The sequence below is a fragment of the Bactrocera dorsalis genome, chromosome 3 (genome assembly GCF_023373825.1).
Source record: "Bactrocera dorsalis isolate Fly_Bdor chromosome 3, ASM2337382v1, whole genome shotgun sequence".
NCBI classification, from domain to species: domain Eukaryota; kingdom Metazoa; phylum Arthropoda; class Insecta; order Diptera; family Tephritidae; genus Bactrocera; species Bactrocera dorsalis.
Window position 1 is genome coordinate 2,556,452 of NC_064305.1, and position 17,183 is coordinate 2,573,634.

The 17,183-nt window shown below is 39.1% G+C and overlaps 2 protein-coding genes across 4 annotated transcripts in view; one reads left to right on the forward strand and one right to left on the reverse strand.

The window, feature by feature from the left end:
- LOC105230206 (putative uncharacterized protein DDB_G0277255) overlaps nucleotides 1-3,042 on the forward strand; it is a 51,375-nt gene extending 48,333 nt beyond the window's left edge. For all 3 annotated transcript variants that reach the window (XM_049450932.1, XM_049450931.1, XM_049450933.1), the window contains exon 5: nucleotides 1-3,042. In XM_049450932.1, the coding sequence (XP_049306889.1) occupies nucleotides 1-3,027 (3,027 nt within the window). In that variant the 3' untranslated portion in view covers nucleotides 3,028-3,042.
- Nucleotides 3,043-4,646: 1,604 nt separating this feature from the next.
- Nucleotides 4,647-17,183, reverse strand: part of LOC125777106 (heat shock protein 75 kDa, mitochondrial) — a 14,235-nt gene continuing 1,698 nt past the window's right edge. The window contains exon 5 of the mRNA XM_049451032.1: nucleotides 4,647-4,764. Coding sequence (XP_049306989.1) covers nucleotides 4,647-4,764 — 118 coding nt within the window. The remainder of the gene's footprint in view (nucleotides 4,765-17,183) is intronic.

A 17,183-nucleotide genomic window follows, 5' to 3' on the forward strand; every position in this document is an offset into this window, starting at 1 on the left:
AAACAGCTCACTCGCGATTGCCACTTCAGTGAGAGCATTGAACATGGCCACTTCATGTATGCGAATGCCTACAATGCAACGCTGCGCGTGGGTTTCACGAAGCGCTTTAAGCCCATCGGACCGAAGCGGCTGAAACATGCGCGCAGCATCAGCAAGGATCACTTCCTCTTTGAGCGACGCCGTCTGGAAGATATTACTATTAGTAGAATCACCTCTTCAACTACAAGAAAAACAACAAAAAAGCCCATCATCACCACCACTATCTCCACTACCACAACAACCACACATACACCCAAAGTCACACGCGTACAGCGGAATAGATATAATGCCCACAAAAACAATAACAATGACAACAGTTCCACACAGAGAAGCAACATAGCACAGGAGAGCCTACAGCAACCACAACAAGGACTGCATACAGAAGCTGCAAAGAGTATTACTAATAATAATAATGATAGCCATAGTCTTAGTGAAGATAATAGAGTTAATGATAATAAAAGTAACAACAAGGGCAACAACGATAGGCCACAGCAACAAGGAGCCGGTTTGCTGGAAGAGCGTCTCCGTAAGTTGCAGCGCGCCGAACAGCATCCCTTGCGGCACGATAAAAATAGTATTGAAAAGAAGAATCACCGACGTCGTCTACACAATCGGCGGAAACAACAGCAAAAACGACAACAACAACATAATTTGTCAGCGAAGGGTGTGGTGCGCCACCATCACAACAACGGCACAAAAATGGCGCGCAGACGTCAACATGAACGCGAGCAATTGCTGCGCAAACAAAGTCGCCACCGACAGCAAATTTTGGCGCGACACGAACAGCAACAGCGCCAGCAGACGCCACCGACAGCGCGTGGTGCTGGCGCGGCGGCTAGCTCTACGGCGTCAACAGCGGCATCAGCGCTCACAGCCACTGCCGCATCGCTAGTGCCGACAACGCTGATTGACATCATGGCTATGTTGGCCGCGTCGCGTCGCAAGCGCGGGCGACGGAAAAAGGAAGTTACAGAGGAGGGGAGTGCAAGCGCGGGTGCGACAGGTGGTGCTGGTGCAAGTGCGACTGGCGGCGCACAAGCCGATATGCAAATAGCTGTGGCGCAAACAGCGCTACCCAAACCAATGGCAGAGGAGCTGGTGGTGGTGAAGCGCCCAATGTCGGCGCGCCTAATGTTGGAACGCGGAGAGCAGGCGCCGGCGGGCGCACAACGTCAAGCAGCGCTGGGTGCTGCGCTGAAGGATGCTTTGGCAGCGCCAACATACAGGCATCGACATCAGCATCAAGAACGGCGGCCGCATGAGCTGGCAACGGCCGACGTACCAGTGAGCGCGGCGCAACATGTTGCTGAGTTGAAGGTTGCGCAAGCGCAAGCGCAACCAAAACAACAGCAGCGAACAGATGAATACTCAAATAGTTATGTTAATAATAATTTAAATAGTAATTATAAATTAAATGCTTACACTAATGCTAATGCTAATAATGGTAATGATAATCATAATGATAATGTTAATGCAATACCTGCCTTGCCAAAAAACTACTTATACGAAGACGCGCATCAAAACGCCAATTATGATTATCATAGTCACGATGATGATGACGACGATAATGATAATAATAATAACTATAGCAACAACAATAACTACAGCAACAGCAATAGGCGTAGTAAGAGTAGTGTTAGTCAAAGTAGTGATAGTCTTAAGCCTAGTATGACTGATTATAGTAGTAATAGTAATAGTGATTATAAGTTTAGTCAACAACAACAGCAACAGCAACAGCAGCAAACGCAAGCAACACTTAACCACATTAGACATAGACACCGACGACGAGCTGCTGCCACCGAAGCCACAAACGAAGCAACGATGGCAACAGCTCACGATCAACAACACAGTCATGTTGATACGAACGACAACGATGTTGCTGCCAACATTGTTGATGGGCATGTTGCTGAGCAACAGCAGCCCGTTCAACGCGCACAGCAACAAGTGGACTTGGCAAAAAACGAAGAAGCTGCCGCGGAAGTGAACGCTTCCGTGGTGGACTTCGGGCGCCAACGAAATGCTAAAACGACCATGAAAACGAATAAAATTACAGCAACAAATACTAAAACGAATATAATCGATGCGAATACAAATACGAATACATTTATGGAAGATAACAACAATAATAATAATAACAATGGAGATATTGATAACATTAGGCTTAATAGTAATGGTAAGGTTAGTTATAAAGATAACGGTGACTTTAATGTGCACACTGCTGTTGAAAAGCAAGCTGCTGTTGCTGTCGACAGCGAAGGTGAAGACGATGGCGACAATGGCGTGAGTGACAATAATGTGAAGCGTAATTTTTTTGGTATACGCCTGCCGTTTTTTCGTCAACCTAGCATCAATAACAACAATATTAACAGTAATAATCATTATATTATGCCTCTTGTTGACAACAACATTAATAAGGCTGTCGTAGCGAGTATAGATGATAATAGAGCGGCCGCTATGCAAATGAATGCAAACGCTAATCAAGTAGCCAATGTTAATCAAATTAATGTGCATGCAACGCCACAGCAACAACAACAACAACGGCAACAACAGCGAGTAGCATCCATTAATGGCGCTGCTGCCACTGCCGCCGCTGTTGTTGGCAATTTAGCTTTTGCCGCTCGCTTAGCGCACGCATACAATTACGATAATCACAATGTTATTGATGCTATTCACCATAATCTTAATAATAATAATAACAATAATGCTAATCATGTTATGAATGATGATGATGGAAATGTGCATGCTGCAAATATCGATAATCTAAATATTGTTAATGAGCATGTGTTAGCCGCTGCTTATCATAAGCGTTTTTTTCGTAGCTTAAATTATGCTAATACTAATCACAATGTGAATAATAATTATAATAATTATAATGATGATAATGCTAATAATGACCCAGGCGTGGATAATGGTGATGAATGGAAAAGAAATCATAATAAATATGATATGACTATAGTACAATACAGATATGTAGTTGTCTTTTATTAGAAAATCCTGAGGCGAGTGGGCATGGGCGGGAAAACAAGTTGCAGAAGTGCTTAGAAAGAGTCAGAGGGTGATGCGAAGCAACAAACGTAATTATGTTGTGACAATCGTTCGTTTAATTTTCCTCTTAATTTTTTCATTGATTAAGTCTTGAAGATGGTGAAAAGATCTGAAATATTTGGTGACCAATTTTGCTGAATATCTACATTATGAACCAAGCGTGGTAAGTATAGCGTTTTCAATAAACAATCGTGTCATAAAACAATGTTCCGATTCAAAAGCAGAGACAAGCAAGTGTTTTTAAAACTTTTAAGGGGCTATTCTTATCTAGAGGCATAAACTTGAGATAATTTTCGAAGTGTGGTAAAAAAGGCAATTAATTTTTTAGTATTCATTTTTTATTAGTTAGTTATTAACATTACAAGAATACAGGAAAAAATCAAAAAATCAAAAAATTAGCAGCTGATGAAGTGGGAATCACAAATAATTGGCACCAAAGTCTGGTTCTACGAAAAACAGTTTTTCTTCACGCAATAGCGACTGCATAAAAAAATTATTTGACCACTTTTTTAAGAGCTTCAAATTTTTTTAAATATAAAAATTGATAATTAGGTATGTGGCTAGTTCCAAACATAGACAAGTTCATAAATAAGACTCTCTTAAAATTTTAGGTAAATCGATACAGTACAAGGTGCTTTCCAAAGTAAACGGGACTTAAAAAAAACAGAAGAAATGTTTTTTGCGGCGAAATCAATTTATTTTATTCAAAATAGTCTCCTTATGCTTCAATACAGTTTTTTGCACGGTCCAAAAGCATGTCGAACGAGTGTTTTAGCTCGTTGGCCGATATGGCGGCCAGTATGCCGGTGCAAGGGTTTTTAATGGCCTCTACGTCTGCAACACGTTTTCCTTTCGTGTTCAAATGCATTTATCCGAAAAGGAAGAAGTCGCACGGTGTCATATCGAGTGAAATACGGAGAGTGGTAAATGGTTAAAATGTGATTTTTGGTGAAATAATCGTCCATCGAATGTTGGATTCTGAGCAATTTTTAGCCGTCAGTCAATTTGTGCGGAACAAGCCGTGCACACACCTTTCGTAAGCCCAAACGTTCGGTCAAAATGCGGTAAATCGATGTTTTTGGAGATGTTCAATTCCATTTCCATGGATTTCAATGATGATTTCAGCTGATTTTTGATGCATTCACGCAGAGTTCCGATGGAATTTCCGGTGATTACGGATTTTGATTGGCCCGCATGTTGATAGTCATTTATGTCCTCACGACCACTTTGAAAACGTTGAAACCACTCGTGCGCTCTTGTCAGTTCGTCGCCGCTTTGTTGTTCTTCAGTCGGGTAATTACTATGTGGAGCTCGCCATAGTTGGGCGGATTGAAGTAAAATTATCATATTAACCTTTATATTTTCAAAAACTTGACGTTTTGAAGTTGTCTTTTGCCTGACATTTTCAAAGTAACTGACCTACTCACGCCGCTACTAATGGCAGAGATTGTCAAGCTTCTTTACTGTTTGTGTTGCAGTGGCAATCAAGTGATAAATCAAAGTTTGGCGAACAACTCACGCGAGCAAGCGCTAACATCAGTATCAAATTACAAATATTTGCTTTAAATCAATGTCCAGCACCAGCAGGCGCTGATAAAGCGCGAACTTCTCGGCAACTTGTACGGTGGCGCGCGATTGGCTTGAAATGAATTAAGCGATTTTAAGGCGATCACACGCAAGCTGTGGCAAAATAAATAAATAAACCGCAAAATGTCAAACGCACAAAATGCATATTTAAACAATTTGACAAATTACCAAGCGGGTCAGTGGAGTGGGCAAGTCAAGCGGGTCGTGCGCGCGCGCGTCCAACACCTGCTCAACTGGTCGAATTAAGCTGTGCGCTAGCAACGCCAAGTTGGGATTAGTACACATATTGAGCGTTTGCGCTGCTCGCATGCGTGTGTGTGGATTACGGCAACGCTTAATATTTACAAAATAACCGCTTATTCTGCCAGACGGCCAAACAGGTGGCAAGTGATTTTTATTTCCCAGGCTAGCGACCATTAGACGCAGCAAACTGGCCAAGAATTCCACAAATGTGGCAAAGTGTGCTTGACGCGGCAGCTGTGGTAGTCGCCGCGTTCAACGTGTCTTCAACACGATGACATTGCCTGCTTGGCGTTTTGTGTGCGCATATAAAGCTTGTCTTAGAACGGTTGCTGCAACAACTTTTCCAAAACAAACAAACAAAAAAAGCAATGTGTAAAGAAGTGTAATAATGACGCACAGTTGACGTTTGTATTTTTATTTGTGCCGCGCAGGCGGTACACAGCGGGGCGCTGGCAGAGGACACGCCGACTATTCTAGCTGCTTTACACCTCTGCCACTCAGCGCTGCTTGTTTGCTTGTTGGGAAATTTCTGAAAAAATGGATATACGAGTGAATTTATAGTTTTTTAATGAGCTACATTTCTTCGCTGCGCGCGCCAACGTCCGCACCGCTATGACTTTCTTTCTACGTCCAGCCGCGCTTGTCCGCCCTGCGTACGTGTGCTGTCGCCGACTGCCATGCCAGCGCATATACATGTAAATTAGCTAGGAATTCCTACAAACAAGCTTTTCATTTTCAATCAAGCATTTCGAATTGTTTGTGTTTGTTCTATGGACGCCGCTGCACCGCCACCGCCCTCAATGCCGCGCCAAGTCGCCGCTAAGCCGGTTGTGCGCTGTTGGTATGCAGATCGGCGCGTATACAGGTGTTGTGCGCACAGCTTCCAGATTTATTCTTCTTTATACATTTTCCTTGTACTTTTTCAATAATGTACTTAGCCCATTGTGCGCTGTGGTGTTGCCATATTTCATTTTTCAATTTTTTTTTGGCTCGAAAACAAAGGAGAGAAATGTTAATAAGGAAATTATGTGCGTTGCAGCGGCCAAAATAAGTAAGAAATCAACTGCGCGCGCCAAGCGCATATGCCGCGGCCGGCTGCTGCATGCTGCAGCGTCTAATTAAACGGTGGCGTTGATTACATCGTAGAATATTTTTTGACAAATTACCCAGCCGCGCGCTTATGTGTATGTAAATGCGCGCTGTGCGTGTGTGTGTGTGTGTGCGCAAATGTATAAATATTTGTGTACATATTTCATTTCTCGGCGCGGAGATACGTTCGCGTTTGATTTATGTGCAGCTGGGAGAGGCTGGAGGTTGGTGTTGGCTGGCCTCCGTATGTTGTGCTCGAGCATTAAAGTGTTAACTGTTCGTCGTTTCATTAACTTATCGCGCTGTGTGTGTAGTTGACTTTGACTCGGCCCACATTTACAGCACTACGCTCATGTGTATGCATGTATGTGCGCGCAACGTATTTATTTGCATCTTTGCAGCGCTCAATGGCTGTTTGATGCATTAATTTAATGCATCGCCTCTGTTATCGGCATTCAAAATGGTATTCTTGTTTGAATCGGCATTTGGTGGCGCTGCTGCCGTTGCTGCTTGAGAAACAGGTTAATACCAGATAGCCATTTACTTTCGTGTTTTACTCTTTCTTTCGGTTATTAAAATCTGTCACTGGCGATGCGCGTATGCAGGCGCTGATTTTGGTGGATGTTGCCAATGCCTTGACCCACACAATAGTTTTGAAAGTTCATTTAAATGAGCTTAGAATGTCAAAAAATTTAACAGAAATAAGAAGTAATAATAAAAATTGTTAATAACAGACATTCAAATATCGAAATCTTCTTCGATACTTTACCAACACTGCCAATTTCTTTAGCTATCACCTTTCGGCAGTTAATAACAAGGGGTTTGCCTTCTGGACCAGCTCTGAGTATTTTCCAAATAATTTCAAATAATTTCGAGTAATGCTGACGTGTGACAACGCTTGATCGGTTAAAAATCATTTCATTTCAAGTTACGTTCGGGAGATGTGAGTTCATGCCTGCAGTTGAAGCTCTTTCCATAAAGTTCAAAATATTACAGAAAACCTTGTGTTACCTGACAATTCCATACTGCACTGAGAGGGCTGATTGAATTAAAAGAAAAGTATATTTGTAAATAATATACATACATACATTCACAAAGCGGGTCTAGTACTTTTATCCGTTTTGACAAGCTTCTAACACTAACACTTTTCTGGACGTTATCCTCGGCATCCGGCCACTAAACAGGCAAGTGAAGTATGAGGCAACGCTTAAGGCCAGCCCACTCATGATTTTCGATCATGGGGGACAGGCTAGGCGTCACTACAGGCATAGTTTCAGGCTTCATCTTGTTAATGAACACGGGTTAAGTTGACAATGCGACCGGGAAAAGAAGACCTACGAGGAAGTAAACAGGTACATTTTCATTCCTCAGTAGAGAAGATTGCCTCTTCTCTCTGTGACTGACTGTTTCAATGGCGATATCTACATAGTCACTGACGTATCAAAGACTGAATCAGGAACAAAAGTTGGCTTCTTCTGCAGTAATCGATACACAGAAGACATCTTCAAACTAAATGATTACAATAAGCATTTTAGGCCGAAATTCTGGGCATAACAGGAGATGCCAAGTGGACTTCTGCTCTAACCAGCAACCAACTTCATGAACACTCTATAGTGAATAGCCCCGCGGCTATTGAGGCCGTAATGCCGATACAAAGTCTCATTGCGTCAGGTTATGCAAACAGGCAATTACGAGACTATTAGTAAGTAAATCGGTTAATTTTATAAGTGAACCGAGTAATATGCACAGGATTAGAAGGAAATGGAAATATAGAGGGCTGGCACGCTTGGAGCAGCTGGTTTCACAATTCCTCTAAGTTACCTCAGGCCAATCAGCTTCTTCAATGACTGTTTGAATCCACCCCAGAGAAACATCTCAAGTCTCGGAGCATAGTCAACACAAGGCACATCACAAATTTACTTTGGGGTAGTGCTGATGGAATACAGATCAAAAAGCTCCAATTTCTGAGCAAAAGCGAGCTTAGTAATATTGTAGGGATCATCAGAGGACATCTACCTTAAAGATTACACCTTCAGAAAGTGCGAAAGGTGGATTTGGCTTAATGCAGAGCATACGCGGATGAAGATGAGACGGGGGAACATTACTTATGCGAATGCGCAGCCTTCAGCCGGATGAGAAGGAACATATTTTACGGCTCACAATGCTACAACTTAAGAGACACTGCACAGCAGGGGTGGAAAAGAATCAGATTTCTTACTAAATCGATGGAGTTGCTGGATAGGGCTTAAATTGGTTACCATCCGGGAACACAATGGGTCGAATGATGGTCTAAGTGTGGCGGACTACGACTACGATTTTTCACCTACCAGCCCTAACTTTCATAAATGAAATTTCGGTTTTGAGCGTTAGCAAATGATGTTAGTGGCAACTCTACAAAGTCCAAATTTAATACCAGATAAACAAAAATTCTGGTAACTAAGGGAGTGAAAGTAATACCAGATAAATAAAAATCTAGATAATCAACCGTGTGAGAGTAAGTTCGCTTTAGCGTTTCAGTTTGCCGAAGTAAAATTGGACGGCTCGTGCTGAGTAAGGAAGTTTAATATTGAAAATAAAATCGTTTCACTATCTTACGCAAGTTTTTCTGTTAAGCTTCTTTATACATACAAGTATATTAAATTTGGCGAAGAGAAAAACTAATCTTCAGTGAAGAAAAAAACATTTTACTTCTTTTTTGCTTGCTTTTTATTTAATATTACATATTTTTTTTACATTATTTTGAAGACTCCCCAAGTTGACCTCTCGAAATCCGAAAAAAAAATTACTAGTGTAACCTTTCGTAGAAATCACTGCTACTTGCGCATTCCAAAAGCTGAATTACAAGCTAAATAACACTTTTTACACCCACGCGCTTGCAAGCGAACAGCAGAGGTCAACGTGGTTTTGAGCAGTTCTCGTTGTTTAATTCATCTAAGATTGACAAGTAGACAAATTTTACGAGCTAGAAATAATTCACGAACATACAACTCTATCAATGTAAATATCGTCAACTAAAACTCAAAACAACATATCATCAAAAAAATAGAAAATTGAAAATCGTTTTCAGATATAGTAACCTATATACATATAACCATTTTATAACGAAAACTCTAATTTTTTTGCAATATGAGTGTATGATAACCAATATATAACCATTTTATAAGGGTTAATATGAGCATATCATAACTAATACATAACCAATATGTAACCAATATATAACCACTTTATAACCACTTTATAACCAAAACTCAAATTTTTTCTCAATATTGCTGGTTTCTGTTAAATGGTTTTCCTTCGCCTCAAAACTTATGAAAATTGCTGTTACGCTGTTTTGCATTTCAGGTGACGATATGTATGTATGTGTGCAGCGGGATTTATCTATGTGCCTTGCAACTAAGTTTCGAGAAATCAAGATTTTTATGAGTTTCTAAATTTATTTCATGCTGCTTTATTCTAAAAATAGCTGCGCATTTGCAAAGCATTAAAACGTTGTATTAAGGCGCGCTTACATTTGCATACCTATGTACATGTATGTGTGTGTGTGTGACTGTTTATGCGCGGCTTAAGCGTCATGTCGATTTTTAATTTAGTACTTATAATTTTATAGAGTTTCCCAAATTGGTGAACAGTCATCTGCGGTGGCTTGTTTCAGACGCCCCAAAAAGGCAACTGAGCAACGCTTAAATATCAAAAATTGTATATCTGATTTGAGACCCTAAATATTGATCAAAGCTATACACAGTTATGTACATGCGGACTCATATAATTATCGTAATAAAAGCAGCAACAATTTGACGCCAGTCAGCTGCCTTTTTGGCAGTTTTTATGACTGCAGCGCCGCGTGGCGTTTGTGACAACTTCGGAGGCCTGCGAAGCTGACGAAGTTTATGTGTGACGCTTGTAATGATTTTAGCTTTTTTTGTAAAATTTTGATCGCTTTTTTTACGATTTCACTATTTTTTCGAGCAAATGTAGGCGACTCAAACGGCGAGAGTCAAGAGCTGACAGCCAACAGCCGATAGCCGACAGGCAACCATCAACAATTAGCGATATAAGAAGTTATAAAAATCGATGGCAAGTGATTTTACGGCTAGCTCTGCGTTTCGAGCGTAATGAGGCCCCGAGTGTATCCGCAACAACTGAAGGTTTAATAAATAGGAAATGCACCGGGTTGTAGGCACATATCGCATACATATCGATTGACGTCGATTGTGTAGATAGTTGGACTGATTCCATGAAAATCAGTGCAAAGAAATAAAATTCGCGCGAAATTATTATCGATGATTGGGTTGCGCCGATTTCAAGCCTTTGTGGCTTTATCAAAACCGCCGCGTAGCCATGCGCAGACAGGGGGTGGCTAATCAGCGCGAAGGAATGTTAAGTAAAGCAATGCTAACAGGTCATAAAAGCGAGTATAATCTATAAATAACTTTCTTTCTTTTTATGTGGCAGTAAAATCATTTAAAAAATTGTGCGTGAGCTTCTTATCAAATTCCAAGCAATTTGGAATGAGAACATATTTTCGGGCATATGGGTGACATTTTTCATAACATTTTATTTAAGTTGCTTTAAATCAAATATTTTTATTATTATTCGAAACAGAAAAAACGTTTTGATTTTTAAGAAAGTAAGTTGCTTAAGAAATCAGATGATGATATAAAAGATTGCTAAGAAAATTATCGAAATTAATTTAAATATTGAATTATTTTTCGTAAAACTATCACAGACATAACGAGCATACCAAAAGACAGACGAGATCCCTTTTCAACAGCAAAGATTGGGAGGAAGAAAGAGATGTTCAGAAACCACCCGCTAAAATAAGTTTTTTTGTTTTTTACGAAAAGAGTTCAATTTTTATAAAATGAAGGCATTTTTGTGGTTTTAGTCGAAGGAAAGTGTTATTTTATTCAAAGGGCTTTTCTTTCATCATATTTTTGGTCACTGTTCTAAAAAATTTTCTCCACTTCATCTCTTGGCCTCTTAACTCACGTGAATCGCGTAGTATAGGCGCCGCTGCTTCAGACAGCTAATCTAACGGCAAAACAGAATACTACAGATCTCTCAAACATTTTTCCTACTTACACTTGGTCACACGCCACGACACAAGTAAATAAATGTTGTACTTCCAGGTTAACGTGGGTGTGAAAAATGCTGCTACATGCCACCTTCTATGACTATTGATACCCATAAAGCATTGTTGGTTTTAATGATCATAATGATCATAGTAGATCGCATACAATCGCCGTGATACCTTTGCTTTCCGGCACACAATTAATTATGTTTTCGACATAACAAATTGGGTCAAACAACTATACAGGTTTTATCACCTTAGTAAAGGCATTAACAGCAGCACAGCGTGCGATCGCGTAAGTCTTCAAGCAGTCGAAAAAAATTGTAGTGAAGTTAAGCGAAGACGACACTGAACCCTACGCGCTCGACTTACAACTGTGGTACGCCACATTGAGGCTCCGGCATTTGTGAAGGTGTTAAAGCAATTTGTCATATGCCTTGGGTGGGTGTACACTGGCGCTGGTCTGCTCTTGGCGTTACGTCACGTTACGTGTGCAGTACTCAAAAGTAATAAAAAATGCTGGCATGCTGGCGTTTTTACAGAGATACTTTTTTCGTCGATCATTTATGGCCATTAACTGGGCATATGTGTATGTTTTGATTTTATGATCCTTTGCCACATTAAAAAAATGATGAAAACTTGTTCAATGGCAGCACGAGTACTTTCTTGTAAATGTGCGGGTGCGCTCGCTCTCACACTCACTCCCTCCCGCGAATGCACTGTCTCTAGATGATTGCTTCGGTACTGCACCTACTTATCATCAGTCTTTGTTATTGCAATTGTTGCACGGTTCGCACTGCCGCCTATTTGCTTATTTGAAGGTATTTGACTGTATTTTGTTTGGTTTGGGATTTTCACAGAACCAAAGGATCATTAAACATGCACTGACCTTCCGCATTCTGTGCGTTTCGTTGGTCGTTTTCTCCGTTTATGTTGTTATTGTATTCGATGGTATGCAAAAGTGGTAGTTATTGTTATTGTAAGTTACATGTGTGGTTGCTTGTTTATTGTTAGGTGTTATTTGTTGCTTCACTTGATTTGTTTTGAAATGCTACACTCAAAAGTATTGGTTTATTTGGTTTATGTGATTGTTGAATTTAGGCGTTGGATATTGAGAGAACGTGCATAGCGATTTCAACGTGAATAAGTGAGTTGAATTTTGTACACATCAGGCTTGAAAAAAACCTGAACATTGGAGAGCTAGACTTAAAGACATTTTTGAAATTTTAGTCGAACGAAAGTGATATTTTTTTCAAACTTTTTTTATTTACTTTTTGGGAGAACGTGGATACCGATTTCGATTTTAATGAGCGAGTTGAATTTTATACACATGAAGCTTGAAAAACCTCTGCCAATTTGCGAGCTGGAATAAAATACATTTTTGTAATTTTAGTTCAACCAAAATGTTACATTTTCCACAGAGTTTCTGTATCGTTTCTTTGAGAAGAATATTACGCAGATAGTTATAGCATGCTTTGCACATATTTTAAAGGATGTATTATTCGTAAAGATAATCTCATATAAATTTACAGACCACAACAAAAATTCAACAACCTCATAATCCGTATACAAAAATTTTTGTAGCTCATTGCCGATGTCGTCAAAGCCGCTTCCTCATCCGTTCTTGTGGCCTTTGTGAATTTTATGGTTTTGCTACACTTGTCAAACACAGGAATTCGTAGAGTTCAAATGTTCTAACTACACGCTTGCATTGTTTACTTAAATAGCCGAAAGAACACGAGTACAAGCCTCTAAGTATAGGCTGGCATATAAGTATACGTGTAAGATTTTATGTCTTTACCTCTGTAAAGCGTCATATACGCATTGTAAACTCCTAAGCACCTTTGCACTTGTGCCAGCAATAATTTTGTTCGGTAATTTGTTGGCGTTGTTGCTATCTATGTCCGTGTTTTGTATGCCCGACGTGTTTCTCACTCCTTCGACAATTTGTGTACGAACAATTATGTTTACTTTTATGTACTCACAATTATTTGTGGCCGTATGCACTGATACATATACGCTTATGTTGGCTCCATGAGTTGCGCATGCGCTGTATGTGTTTAGCGCGAGATTTTAAAGAGCAATTCAGTTAATTAGCATACAAATTGATGGCCTACTTATAAATATATTCACGTAGTTCTAAAAATAATATGGAGAAGTTGGATACATTCATTATAAATAAGCCCCAACTGGGAATATGTGAAAAAAGTGAATCCAGGATGCTTTCTGACTAAAATTTACTGAAGTAAAGTGCAGGTATTTTCGTTCCGGGATCTCTGCCATTTCAAGAATTTTGGTATAGAAATGTTTTTCCTTTTTTTCTTAAAACAAAACTTTATAGAATACCAAAAGAATTATGTTAAAAATGCGGAGTAAAAAAAATGTCGGGAACGCATCTTCAATCCGATATATATTTTCGCTTTTATAAAGCAACAAATTCATGAAAAAATATTTTTGTGATTCCAACCAAGGAAGACCAGTATATTAACGCAACGGAAATACCAAACCAGCGAATAAACAAAGAGAAACAAACTCTTTCGAAAGTAATTTTAAAAACATACGTCACAAAATAAATTAATAAAAAATGCATAAGAGATCGGATTATCGGAAAGCAATATAAAAAAAAAAAAACAAAGAAAGAAAGGTGTCAACTTATTTTGTTTGCTTATGTCAGGTTTCATTTGAATACATTTTCGCTAATAACTTTTTAATTTTTAATGCAATATGGCACTTTTCGTGCTAATATTCACACTTGGACAAATCGTTTTGACTGGCTGAGCCATAAATTTAACATCAGACACTAATAGATATGTAGAAAATTAAATATAAAAAAACACACACACACTAAGAGTGGTCTACGAAGATGATGCTCGCGAAGTTCGCTAACTTTCGCGGTTTCTACGTCTTCTTCTATGAAATAATAACTGTCAAATGACCTGTGACGCACGTGAAATTGGCGCCAAAAAAACTAGTGTTTAAATTTTCGTGGTTTTGCGAAGAAGGAGGTTACCAAAGCTTAAGCCATAATTGATAGCCAAAAGATTCGTATGCCTCAGTTAAGATTGCTCACTAATCCCTAAATGAAATTAAAAATATTACATAAAAATATAAATAATTTTATAGCTAGAATATTGAGATACCGGGCTTCTTCAAAAAATTATATTTGTGAAGTTCCTGCGATTCCGCTGTGGTCTGCCACCCATACCAACCAGTCTTATCACAAGACACTCGATGCTATTGATAGGTACTCCTTGACCAATACTTTAAATTATCCAAGGTTAGTATCGTCGCACTGCTATCTGATTATATGGCAATTTCTCTGAAGGAAACTTACTGCTACCTTAATGGCTGAAACTTCGGCTTGAAAGGCACTGCAATAGTCAGGATGTTTGAGGCTGGAGTTGATAGAAAGTTCCTGACAGTAAACCTCTCCACCAATCTTTCACTCAAGCGTAAAGAAGCTCAGGAATGGCGTTGAGTGCCATGGTTGCTGTGAACATTAGTGCACCACACATGAGCCCCACCCGTTAAACGTTCTCGAATTTCTTTGCAGGTGTGGTCTTTCAAAAGCCCTCCACCCTGTAAAGACTCCATAGAACATAATGAGCTTGATTATGTTGTCGTAGAGCCTGAAGACCTTTCTTTCGTTAAGAGACCCCACCTTTTGCGAATGGCTCCTTTACAGCAGTACAAGGCAATCGATGCCTGTTTTGTTCTCTTTTCGATATTTCGGCTTACATGAATGCTTCCTATCCAGAACGAGCCCTCGATATACCACTGCATCCGCCGGTTGCAGACGGATGTCTACAATTTTCGGTAGCGATGCCTACACTCTGCTGCTTAGTTTAAAAAACTCTACAAAAAATTACCGATCTTGGCTACATTTTTTCTCCTCTAAGGGTTTTAAATTGTCACCTTTGTGATGCAAATTTTGACTCAAAATTTTCACAAATATTAATGCAAATAAAATTAAATAAACGAATTCGAATAAAATTTTGAATATTACGAGTATTTGTATACGCCGAACGTGGTCACGGTGGCGCCAGCGTTTGCGGTTTCATGTTTAGCTGTTTTACCAATTTTGGTGTAAATTTTTTTCCTCGAATTTTTCAATAAAATTCATAAGCTTGTGGGCATCTAAGCAAATATTTGGCTGTGTAGGCAAAGCTACTAACATTTTTGTACTCCGGTTTTGCTTCACACAATTTTTTTTTTTAATTTTAGATACAAAATTTATGACTTTTTCTCAAACGTTTTTGTTTAACAAAATTGTCGAAATATTTGTTGTTAACAGAAATAAGTCTTACTTTTTGTTGTCGCCACCTAACGCAGCTAATACCATGCTTTATTAATAAGCCAAGTTTTGATTACTGACAAGCGTCATTTTTCTTTAGGCATTTGCATATATTTGCCCAAAAGCTGACACCCCCTGCACAGGTCCAGCAGAGGCTGTGTGGCAAGCAACAATGCGTTGCGCTGCAAGCTGTGGAGCTTTTGTTTCAGCTATCAGTTTTTTGGCTTTATCTCACCTGCTGGCACACAGTCTATTCACAAAATCTTAAATCGCTGTTTTTGTTTAAATTTTCATTGTTGTATTTTTTTGTTATTGTTATTTTAAGCTGCTGGTGTTTTTTGTTTCTCTTTGTTTATGGTTTTTTGAATATTTTGTTTTTCGTATTTTTTCTCTTTTTTTTTGGGTTTTTTTGGTATTTTGATGTTTTTTGTTGTGTTTTGTATGTTTTATTTTTAGTTTTCTTGGCGCTTTTCCTTATATGTCTTCAAGTGTAAGCTTAGTTGAAGATTTTCTTATCGCGCTGTTAAGTTTGTTATTGTAATGTTTTTTGTTGCTTTTCGCCTTCTAGGTGGCATCATTAATTTTGTTCACTCCATAAATCAAAACTACTTTAAATTTGATTTATTTCTTTTTATTTTTGCATTGTTGTCGCTTTAATCTGTCGCGTCCATTTTTGGTTGGTAGGCGCGATGAAGCCGTTACATTTCACGCCTTCAACAGTTGCGTGTTGGAAAACGAGATATTTTCAATAGATAGAGCTAAGTGTATGCGCATAACCTAACATCTATGAAGAATAGTACTTTGTTATGCAAATTTTAAAATTTTTTAAGGAAGCGTGTTTCGCGTGGCAAGCTTTGTACCAAAGATAAAAATTTATATTAATTTGTTCGATAAAGCGTGTTGTTGTTGTGCGTTGTAACGGCGCGGATATACTTATTAAACAATAAATTAATTGTGGAAGCAAGCTTTATAGAAAATATCGATATTAGGGAGGTCAAATTGACCAAAGTTTATCAGAGACGAACGCGAAGAGGGTTTTAGAGGGTTGAAACAACCTCGCCGGAGTTGTAAGCCATACATGTTCAACTTAATTGCGGTTTGCCATTAGTGAAGACAGTTTCCACGACCTTGCTTTTCTCAACATCTATAGAGATATTGATGTTTCGAGCATAAGAATTTTGAACATCATGTCGTCACAGCCCAGAAGTTGTAAAAAAATTTGTTGAAATGAATGATAATGAATAATTCACCTAAAGCATTATATTCTTCTTTTTCTTTTTCTCTCTTGATTTAGACACCGCTTACGAGATTATAGCCGAGAAGTCTCTCATCCGAGGCTGTTTTGAACTTTTCATTTGCGGTGTTTTTACGTTGCTCGTTACTCAGTACAACCCTGAGGAGGCACGTTTCGCCTTCTCACTTTAGCTCGCCTTCAAATGGATATTTTTTGGCTATCCAGAAGATACTTGGTTTAAGACCGAAAGTCGTGACCTGCTTGAGCCACATCTAAACTCCCAAGTGAATGGCATTCAGAGAACTTTCCTCACTTGCGTGAACTTCTACACATGGCTCCAACCTTTTATAAAACAATAGAAAAACACACATTGGCAGCACTAATTATTCACATCCCTCTCATCCCTTTTTGAGCATGATACAAAACTTCAACAGCAAACCCCCTGCCATTTGTTTCTACGTACGCCCCTGTTTCTAATATATGTTGTGTGTATGTATGTATTTATAAATATGTAAATTAATATAATTATTTATATTAACACGGCTTATCTTTTATATTTGCCAATAACCCGACGAAGTATC